At 40.2% G+C, this 11,543-nt stretch overlaps 1 protein-coding gene across 1 annotated transcript; it reads right to left on the reverse strand.

Moving 5' to 3' along the window:
- Positions 1–6,008: 6,008 nt before the first annotated feature.
- FGFBP1 (fibroblast growth factor binding protein 1) lies at positions 6,009–8,157 on the reverse strand. Its single transcript, XM_074821370.1, has 2 exons — positions 8,026–8,157; positions 6,009–6,755 (listed from the first exon to the last, which is right to left on the reverse strand). Exon 2 carries the CDS (start codon positions 6,732–6,734, stop codon positions 6,009–6,011), a length of 726 nt encoding a protein of 241 aa, XP_074677471.1. The 5' UTR covers positions 6,735–6,755; positions 8,026–8,157.
- Between the last annotated feature and the right edge of the window lie 3,386 nt (positions 8,158–11,543).

Raw genomic sequence — 11,543 nt, forward strand, 5'->3', positions numbered from 1 at the left:
GCCCTGTGGAACAAGGAGTAGGAACAGAGCTGCCATGGCACGTACATCTGTAGAGATTCAGCTGCTGTGGAATAGCCCAAAAGCAGTCCAAGATTTTCCAGGGAATCACACCACCCCTAAAGTGATTCTAGAAACCACATCACCTTCAGGCAACAGATGTAAAGGTGACTCATATTATTTAAGTAGCATTCCATTATCTAAGCATACTCATTACATATAATTAGTGCACATATTACAGAAGCATAGAATACATTCCTGTTACAGATAATATTGTAATTTCTGAATTTTCAGATTCATCTTAACATCAAGCATTCTGGCTGACTGGAACAATTCTCCTTTTCCTTGGCATGCACAAAGCACCACAGAGTGCTTATATGCGCACACTCACAGACAGTTTTCAACATGTTGCAGGCTCTCATTATATAATAAAGTCTCTTTGATGTGTCTGTTTGTTGCCTGGAAATCAGTGTGAGACTTCCATGGTCCACTGGGAGCTTCAGGTTAATTAGAGTCTATCATTTCTACATGGGGCCTGGAACAATCAGTGACTGAGGCAGCCATAGAGCAACAACTTAATGGGAAGTCTTCACAGTTCTTCCACCTACTCATTATCACTTCTTTGTATTAAAACACCTATTTCTAGTGGGATCAATAAGCAACTTTGGAAGAAGTTCTAGTAGTTGAATAAAACACGCACTTTACATGGATAGGAGTAGGTTTCTGGAGAAACCTGTTACATGAATCCTTGTTAAAGAGATAAGCTGGGCCCTAGCACATCCTTTTCTGCTAGTAGTAGCTTTACAAACAGGTAAAAAGCTTTGTGACACGTCCAGTCCCCTCTCTTTATGTGTGACCCTATGTTATCTCACGGTAGTAATGCCAATGGAAGCAGCAAGTGAGGCACCTGGATATCCTTTCGAAAACTCTAGGTGTTCAGTGTCTGATAACTCTAGGATCCTACTAGGATTCTTGCACTCTCCTTCTTTCTCCTCTCTCGCTCTTTGAAGAGAGGTGATGACTGCAGCTGGGTTTTAAAGTTCCCCTGCTCTTTCAAGGGAGGGAGCAGAAAGAAGCTCAAAGATGTTAGAACACAGGAATACCTACAGCGGTCTTGAGATTTGTTATACTATTTATGGTGCTAAAAGACAGGAGCCATGCAAGCTCCAGCCAGGGATGGGATGGTACCACCCTAGTGACAAGATTGCGAGTAACCTCTGCAGGCTGGAACCTGCTGAACTTCCCATCCTTGAAGCTGGATTTTTCCATTTGATCAATTCCCAAGCATGCTAATCAAAGTGGTATCACTCTTGGAAATAGCCTAGAGGAACAAACAATATAATGTATTGAAATGGAATGAAAACCAGGCAGAGGCATGGGTGAGGTGCAGCAGCTACCAACAAGTATTGAGCTGCCTTGCTCAGGGCGGTATCAGAAAGGAAAAATAAGGTAAAGGTGGAAAAGGGAGTGGAATTTATTATCTAGGTTCAGCTATGTCTACATGGATTGAGCACGGCTGTGTAAAATGTGTCTTGTCTGAACACTCAGTCTCTGCTATGGTTGGTCAAATTGAGGTGAGGTGATATCAGGCGCTAGGTACTCATTGGCCCCCTCAGGGGAAGAGGAGGGTAGGGCTCTCCTGGAAGCAGGAAGGTTGAGTCACTCCGTTCTATTCTCCTACAAGTAGTCATGCAACATAGGAGATTAGATATGTAATGTGTACTGTCGCCGAAGTGGTAAATGAATAAAGAAGGTTGTAAAGGAACGGAAAGTCATTCAAATGAAATTGTGTGTGAAAGTGAGTAGGAAATACACTGCAGAAAATAATAAAAGAATAAAAACTTTAAAGTTAAAGGAGCTGAAATTTTACAGATTCTTAAGTAGTACTGCATTGCCAGAGCTATTTGCTGGGCATTAACAATGACTCCCCGTTTCCTAGTGATTGTAAGGATACATCTAAAATTTTCTAGATAAGACTGTCATATATTAGGAGATAACTTTGGAAAAACTTTTACTTTCAAATTTTTCTCTCCCCTTTTTAAAAAAAAATTAATTTTTTGACTCTCCAAAGCTTGGTGAGAGTTTGAGAATTTGTGGGAGTATGTGGGGGTTGGATCCATCTAAAAAGATCATCCATAGTCTGAAGCAGTTACCAAATGTATAAGTATTCCATATTGTGAGAGCAGGGAAACTCCCTGAAACTTCTTTATCTCTGAAGCTAGAATGAGTTTCCTATCTTCAAAAGCCCTATCCTTCTTTCCAAGTAAATACTCAAATTGTAATATCCAGGGTTGTCTGGAGAAACAAACTATATTGCCTAGAAAGTAAGCTACTTTTTCCCAAAGATAGTCCTAATAATTTTAAAATACCTAAAAGTTAGCTGGATGTTTTCAAGAACAAATACATGTAGTCCTTGTGCAGAATGATCTAATCATGAGGCATGTGAAGGGGAGCACTGGAACTCTGAAGACCTGTGTTTTGTTCCTGATTCAGCCACTGATTTTCTCCCCATGACTGTCAACATCATCCAGTTTTCCTATATCTCATTTCCCCAAGTGTAAAATGGAGCTGATTTTCCATAACTCAGGTTGATGTTAAAGCAGAGATCCTTATGTTTTCAGAATGGTAGGACAGAGGACTTGGACTGCACAGACAAATCCGTTCATTGTTTTCCTTCACTGTGTTCCTACATGACCTACTATAGAAGGTGTTAGAAAAGTCACTACCACCATTATTCCAAGTTATTCAAACATGAAATTCTGACACAATGACAACCGGCACACCTGGGGAAGAGAGGCACAGAATAGAGCTCAGCTGTGCACTTTTTCATAATGACCACAGATCCTAAGATGAAGAATGCCAGGAAATGTGTTAGTTATCCTAACCAGCTTGACTACAGAAGCATCAAAGTTATACTGACCTAACTGGCTCTGTAAATGCCCAGCAGAAAGCAACTTTTATGTAATTGCTGTCAGGTGATTGCTTTGTAGATGTAGGACTGAAACACAAGGCTTGGTAAGTGCAATGAGAACTTAGATGCACTTAGCCGTAGACCTGTGGTCTGTGCAATTATGGAAAAGGCTGTTCATGAAGTTAAACTCCAGATATATTTTCCTCAGACCCTGCTATTCTGAAATGTGCCCTTCTGAAGAGCAGCCAGAGCTATGTATCTATGGACGTTAAAAATCTCATCCTTTGGGACAATTTTGAGATCTGCACTCCCACATTAGCGCACCTTCCAAGGAAAAAGGCTGCATGGAGATATCCTTTTTCTCCCGATGCTCCAAACTGTCCTTGTAGAATACTGGCACAACTGCATGCATCATAGGTGAAATGCACCCAGGAACTGAGATTGAGCATTGCTTTCCTCCTGCAAAGAGCCACATGTGAAGATAAAAGTCAGTCCTGAAAAAAAACAAGAAGATGAAGCATCAGAAATGTAATGCATCCCTGGAGAGGAGCGTGCTGCTCCCACACGTGGGTCCAGGTGCTGACAGTCCTGCACATGGAGATGTAACTCACAGCTCTGGAATCCCGAGCTGGAATTTGCTCTGGGATATGTCACTGCAAACTCGGTGTGCCTGGCTGGCCTGCTGCCACCCGGAGAGCAGTGCCTCCTGGCAACTCAGAGCCAGGTGGGTCACGCTTCAGGCAACAAAGTACGTACTGTAGTACTTGTGCAGGTAACAGCAGCTAAGGGTAGTTAGGATTGGACATTTTCCAAAACATCTGGAGCAATTGAGCCTCTTAACCCAAGCCTGCCCAGTGCTCTGGTTGTAATTTGGGACTATTATACAGGTATACTGGATTAGATATTCATAATTAATTGCTAGAGTGTATGATTGCTTGAGCCAAATGTGTACTCCTAATCCTTCCTCTGCATCTTTTGACTTTCTTATCTCAACTATCTGCTAATGTGAAGTGGTGTAGGCCAACACACAAAGTGTCTAGCAGCTGGAACTCACCTGCACTTTCAATACTTACATATCTACCTTAATAATAAGGATCTGGTAGCTAGTTTTCCACCCTGCTGGGCACCAGAATGATGGGATCTTCCAGCCTCCATAAGAGTTAGTACTGATGCCCCTTTTTACTGGAAGCTTGCTTTGCCGTGGGCATCAGTCTAACAGAATTTATCCTGCACAGTCTGGTAATACCTAGTATTTCCACAGAGCATGCAGAGGCTGGAACTTCAGTAAGAAGAACATGCTTCTTTTTTTGCTATTTAGACTTGGTAAAATACAGATAAATCCTTCTCAAAAACAGTTTACCTGACTAATAGCAGCATCCTACATTCAATGTATTAGTCACATAGAGATTGCAATGTTGTAAGTAGCAAAAAAATGTAACTGACTATCATATGAAGTGCTTATGAGAGTCTCCAGAATACTGTCCTCTTTGAAATACTGTGGCTAATGCTGGAGCTGATACTGTGCCTTCTTCCCAACTCTGCCAAAATAATTTTTCAACCCCGTGTAAGAAGTCTTGATTCCTACTAACATGCAAAAAAAAAATTTGTGTGGTTAGTAGCACTTTCCTCCCTTATTGAGGACTTCCACCTAAATTTAAGTATTTTTGCTAAGTTAATTCTTCATTGCAAAGAAAGTAGTAGATACTAAATAATGGCAATGGCCTTTATTGCTGTAGCAACAAGACACAGCAGCATTAACATGCCCTCCCCAGACATGCTCATTTAATGAAAACGTGAGTATATATGACAATGAAGGAAAAGAGGAAAGTTGCAGGAGGCGAGTTACTCATAACATATTACAAATATTTTCTCAAATACTCTAGTAGTGAGATAATTTTAGAAGGGAACTGCCTATATTCTCCCAAAACCCAGAAATATTATCTTAATTTTCTAGAAACGTTCAGGAAAATTGTATTTCATGAAAGTTCAAGTTTCCCCAAGTGGACTACTGTAGTAGGAGACCATCCTTCCCAACCATGTGCCACCAGAAAGTGTAACTTGTATATTACATTTCTTCCAGCGGGAGTTTCAAATAGTAACAAAGCTCAGTTGTCATTATTTAGCTTTACATTTTCTAAAATCTCTATTCTTGTAGGGTTTGGATTTCCTTTTTTTTAAAATACAGATGAAGTCTAATGCATAGGAAAGTATTTATTAGTGTTATCCATACATAACGATAACAGAAAATGGAACCTCAAAAGAACATACAGGCAGTGTTGAGCACAAGTGCTTTAGCTGCTTGAGTAAGGGCCCCAGACCTGGGCCTATGTATGAACTTGCATAAGTCATTTTATCTCTGTGTCTCTGTTTACCTGCCAGAAGATGAGTATAACATGCTTCATACTACAGGAGAAAAGAAAAAATTGAAGTTTGCAAAGTTTTCTGACATCATTTGATGAGATTGGAAAGCTGAAGCTTTGCAAAATTATGGAAAAATCTGAAAATCTTGTTGCCCTTTATTATCATGATGATGAAAAACTAATGATAATGTAGTTCCCTATCAAAATGTTGCTTGCACTGGCTGAGAAAGGTGAAGTCTGCAAAGCTGCAGATTTTTAGAACTGCTAATAAGCAACACTTTACTTAGATCCTGTGAAATAGCAATCTTTGACAAAGACTTAGCACTTACAGAGAAATCTAGTTAAACACAGAGAGAGAGAGAATATTTTGCGTGTATTTTGAAGTTTATTTTTCTTAATAATTTTTAGGTCAAAAGTATTGTACATAACCAAGAAGTGCACAGCACTGAATTCATCACTTTGGCTAGCACAGCTCAAAGAGGGGCAAGGAGACTACTTACATACTTCTGTGTAGAGTACATAACATCCTTTGGTAACACCTGTGTAGCAATCTAAGTGCAAATAAAATCTGTACCATCTTCAACTATGTCAAGTGTACTCTCTGTGTATATACAAAATCAGAAAAATAAATGCCTTTTTTTCTTATATACACTATATAACATGAGAATAAAACCTGGAATAGTTTGCAGTAACTTAGATGAGACTGGACTTTCATGATACAGAGCTTTAGAAACACTTCCTCAGCATTTTTTGTCTTGCACCATTGTGATAAAAAAATTGCAGAAAGAAAGCAAGCTTTCTGGACAGTATTCCTCAGCCACCTTTTTCTGATCAATATAATCTATGTCTTCAACACAGTCTTGAGGACTGTGTTCTAGCTTTTTTTTGGTCACAGAGGCAGCTGCTGGAGTCTGAACAACTTCTTTTGCATGATGAGTTGTGTTACCTTTTGCAGGACCCACTGATGTTAGTAGGCTTGAGCCAGTCAACTTGAGATGAGCACTTCGTGGGCCTTTCCTACATACTTTAGATTTTAGGACACTTTTGGGGTCTTGACAGATCTGCTTCTGCTTCTTTAGGGATCGGGAGACTTGTTTCCAGTAGGATTTCTGGTTTTCTGCATACTGTGGACAGGTGGAAGGGTCTCCAGAGAACTCACACCAGAACTCTCTGTCACCATGCTTGCACTCTACGTGCACAGTAGCAGCATTCATTTCAGTCACTGCCCAGGTACACTCAGCATTTTCTTTGGTTTTAAACTTGCCTTTTGGAGATGCTTTGCCTCCTTTTGACTTCTGCCGGTTTTGATTTTCTTGGTTAGATTCAGTTTGGTCATTTTTTTTCCCCTTGTCTTCTATGCCTTGTCTTCCCTTTTTTCTTTCCTTTCCTTGTCTTTCACAGTTGGCTAGTAGCATCTGGGAGACCAGAATCAACATACAGAGAAGTCCAAAGCTTTTGATTCTCATGGTCTCTGTTTTGCTTGTTATCTGCTTTCAAAACAAAGAGAAAAACCAAAAACATAAAAACATTTTCACTCAATGCTGGACTCCATTTGACAATTGCAGTATTTTAGACATGGTATTGCACCGCTCTTTGGTACCTATTAAAATGATGTTAACAGCAAAATCTTCTGTCCTTTGTGTGAATAATAGAATCTACTAATCTAGAACCATTATGTATTATCCTTGAGAACTGTAGATGGCTATGGAGTAAGTCCTTCTGATCCAATGACTTAATTATCTGTGCAATGTGGAACACAAGAGTCACTCCCAAGTCGTGGTGCTGCCCAGTGAGTGAGTTACTTTAATTAAAAATCTCTTCTGCAGTCAGAGAAGGAATTTGAACCTGGGATTTATCAATCTTAAGTTATAATATATAAAGCAGCTGTTGCTCCCACGATCTCCCATTTTGTAAATGGCACATAAGTGATTTTGACTCCAACCTCTGGCTATTCTTCAAAAATATGCCAGACAGAAAGGAAACCATTTGGTTCAAGCTGAGCAAAATTATTTCTTAGGCATCCTGAAATTGTCTTAATTCACTGGTTATGCCAGTATTTCAGTTTTCTATTGAAAAAAATAATGATAATAGTCTTTCCAGATACCAAAAAGTAACTATTGATGCATTCTTTGCTGCCTTGACTGCTAAACAAACAGAACTATCTTTTTGCTTTTGAAGACACCTGCAGTGTACTGGGCTGTGTCTAAAGCTGCCAAATTCAAGGGACAAATTATCAAGCTGATCCCTGCATCAGCACAGAGCACATTTATTTCTGTAGGTGCTTCTCTTTATGAAGTAACCTTCAGGATCAGAGCATACTGTAATAGTAGAGGGTTTAAATCTGCCATTTAATTGGTTAAATCCTTAAATGTATTTTTCTGATGTTTCCATTATAGCCATTTCTGTAGCCAAATTTCTGTGTTAGAAAGCAGAAATTCATGTGTAGGCACGTTAATAAGGAACCTATTTCAACACTCAACTATCTGCAAATATCTCTAGTTACCTAAATTTAGAATCTAGAATACATAGGTAGCAGCAGATGTGAGCAGGTCCTACTTCTACATAGTTCTTACTTGACTTGCTTCGTGCCTTATACTATACACAGAGATTTTCATTCCATAAAACCCTCTTTACAGAACATCATATAGTATTTACAGTTCTGTTGCAAATACATCAACTAATAACATTAGAATGAATAATGGTGTGACAGTAACCTGTTGCAAGTGTAACAGTGCAAAAGTAAGACAACTAAAAGACATACCTTGCACAGGGCTTGGAGATATCCAAAGGCACCTCCTGATGCAACTCCTCTCTTTCAAAAGAATTAGAGCTAGTTGTAAAAGCAGCGTGGTATTTATAAAGGCAGAGACACACCTTCAGGTCTCCAGCAAGACTTAAAAGACAATAGGATACTTCAGTGCCCTGTTCGTTTACCTCTGACACACCTCCTTGGAAAAGTGCCAGTTCTCATTCTTGGCACAAAAAACCCCACAGCTATGGTGGGGTGACAAGGTGTGTTTGTGTAAATTAGATGTTACTTTAGCCAAGTCCTTCCCTCTTCACGAACAACGATAAGAACTTGATTAGATCATGAGCTTCTCTAAAAGAGCTTTTCCCATCCATTGAGGGATGTATCCTGAAATACCCTCAACAAGTTGCACTACCATTGTGTTCAGCAGAATTTGGGTAGTAGTGTTCAGTGATTCCTTGTGAAATGAAAAGCATTCCACAAAGCATTTCAAAGTTACCTTTTGAGCATTTTGTTACCTCCTGTCACAAAAATGTATTGGAGAACATTTAAAAATCAAAATAAATCATTATTCTGCATTAAGGACAGTGTTCATTATGGTGAGATGGTCATAAGCACAAAGTTCAGAAACAAATTCAAACACCCTCAGAATTAGTGACTCTATGGACTCTGTAAGAGCTGAGATCAATTGCACAGCACTGATCTATGCTCCTCCCTCTCTGCCAGCTTCTGTGTACGTAAAGAAGTGGGTTACATCATGAGTTTTCATTATGGGACCATGTCTAATGCATATTAACCTGAAAAAGATAATGACAGTGAAAGAACAAGCATTAGACATATAAAAATGCATTCAGAGCTGGGAATAGGTACCCCTTAAAGAATGGATAGAGCAGTTAGTACCTTTGTAGCTCAGTTGCTTCAGGTGTTTTTACTGGAGAAATATAAGTGGGACATTTGTTATATGCTTGGGAAATACAAGAATAAAAGGTGGGATGCAAGAAGAGATGAAAGTAAAAACTGGTGTAAGATATAGGCAGGTCTTCCTCTTTGTCTCTTTCCCATCAGATATAAATGGAATGAGACAAAGGGACAAAGCTATTGGCAAGGCATTGTCTGAACTGGTTTGCCAATGAGGAGACTGTTAACTTTCTGTAAAATCAGAAGCCAAAAAAGGAAGAAAAACTGTAATTCTGCAATGAGTACATGACAGACATGCAGGGAATGGGATTCATTTACTTGAAATACTAAGGGTCTGATCTGCGTGTCAGGACTGTCTCCTAATCTATGTATGTTCCAGCTACCTTTAATGCTTTCTGATCAAGTTGAGCCATTAGATCTGCCTTGTGCGCCTTTGATTGGCATGAATTAGTATGAAACCATTTGCAACAGTCCACTAAGTGTGAAAGATTTGTGGTTAGCACTGGCTCAGGGATCAGAAAATGTTTAACAGTGTGTCAGGGTGTATGGGAATCAGAGGACAAGGATAATGTAAGAGTTAAGTAAGGAAGGGACTCTCTTGCTCAGGAATCCTAAACTAACACCACATAGCAGGCACAGTATCATCTGGAGTATTACTATGTAGCAGGGATCCTCAAAACTGTGCAGCTGCATTCGTGTGGCTATGTGCCCTAGCTAATGAGCCTCTCATCAGGGCTAATTACTTTGAGGACAGCTTCGAGCCAAAGTGGCTATATTACCTCAGGTTCTGGCATGAATTCAGATATGGTTTTTATCATGCCCCATTACATTGTGTAAGCATACTATAATGTGGCCAGCAGGTCGAGGGAGGTGATTCTCCCCCTCTACTCTGTTCTCATGAGACCCCACCTGGAGTGCTGTGTTCACCTCTGGGGGCCCCCAACATAAGAAGAACATGGACCTGCTCAAGTGAGTCCAGAGGAGGGCCATGAAGATGATCATGGGGTTGAAGCACCTCCCTTATGAGGACAGTCTGAGACAGTTGGGGTTGTTCAGCCTGGAGAAGAGAAGGCTCTGGGGAGACCTTATAGCAGCCTTCCAGTACTTAAAGGGGGCTACAGGAAAGATGGGGAGGGACTCTTGATCAGGGAGTGTAGGGATAGGATGAGGGGTAATGGTTTTAAACTGAAAGAGGGTAGATTTAGATATAAGGAAGAAATTCTTCACTGTGAGGGTGGTGAGGCACTGGAACAGGTTGCCCAGAGAAGCTGTGTCTGCCCCCTCCCTGGCAGTGTTCAAGGCCAGGCTGGATGGGGCTTTGAGCAACCTGGTCTAGTGGAAGGTGTCCCTGCCCATGGCAGGGGTGTTGGAACTAGATGATATTTAAGGTCTCTTCCAACTCAAATCATTCAGTGATTCTATGATTCCATATAGATGGATTTTTTTTGTGACAGATCAGGGGGTTGGTTCAGGCATATCACCAAAACCCCCCCCCACCAAGCCACTAACACACACATCCCTACTGTGGCTGACAAAGGTCGACAAATAGGGAAGAGAGGAAGGTTACAAAATATGTAAGGAACCACAGGTAACAGCACCAAGAACAAGGTTTGCAGTAAGGAACTAAATGTTCCTGTCCCACAGACTTTTGCAGAGATATTCACTAGGAGATGCCAGATGTTCTTCACCTGGAAAGGGACTATTCTTGTAATGATGTTGCAATGATTTTCTTGTTGGTGTCTAAAAGATACCATTTACTGGTGAAACTAATCACAACGGATTGAAAATAATTAAGCCCTCAGCCATTCATCACTTCCAAAATTGCCTATTTTGACAGCTTTGCTTTGCAAAATAGGTTTCAATATCAGTCTCGGTTCAGCTGTCCCATTGTCGATGGACCATTTCAGTGTAGTCTTCCTGCTTCATAAAAACAGGGGAGACAGGGAGAGAAAAGGCTGCACAAGGGAAGATTTGCCCTTCTGCTGCTTCAATATTCCCTCCCTGAGGTCGTGGCAGACTGGACACATATTAGCTCTTCCCATCTTTAGTATGCAGAAACTTCTGTAGAGAATTCTGCAGTTGAGTGCTTGCTGATACAGGCAATTACATCTTTGAGATGATCTGTCTTGACTCAGCTGAACCTCTTGCCTAACCTGCTTAGATGATTTCAAAATTCCAGTAAACCAAGATTTACCTACTTAGGTGCATAAAATATATTCTTAGTCTATGGAGGCTGGCCTGAATACCTTGCAGTTTTATTGATATGCCCCCAGAATATATTTTTGGTTTGTTTTAATTAGACATGAACTGATGTTTTATGGATGCCTTTTACCTACCGGGGCATATAGTGCATATTCATACTGTACCCCAATAATCCTGCTGGGAGCTGCTTTATCAGATGATCAGAACATTTGTTTTCTTCAACTTTCATCTTGAAAAGAAAGTACACAAAATTAAAGTAGAACCTTCATTTCTTAAGTGCTTGATTAGCACTTCATTGCCAACAAAAAATTGCTGCAAAAACTTGTTTGTAATATGATTTTGAAGAAAGTTGGATTTTTCTTCTGTCATGTACATTTGAAAAGAGACCTTGGTCTTGCCCTCTGCT

The sequence above is a fragment of the Strix aluco genome, chromosome 4, assembly GCF_031877795.1.
Source record: "Strix aluco isolate bStrAlu1 chromosome 4, bStrAlu1.hap1, whole genome shotgun sequence".
Classification (NCBI taxonomy): Eukaryota; Metazoa; Chordata; class Aves; order Strigiformes; family Strigidae; genus Strix; species Strix aluco.

Bases quoted from the DNA above. Each gene is read 5' to 3' on its own strand.
- FGFBP1 (XM_074821370.1), bottom strand. From the start codon at position 6,734: ATGAGAATCAAAAGCTTTGGACTTCTCTGTATGTTGATTCTGGTCTCC.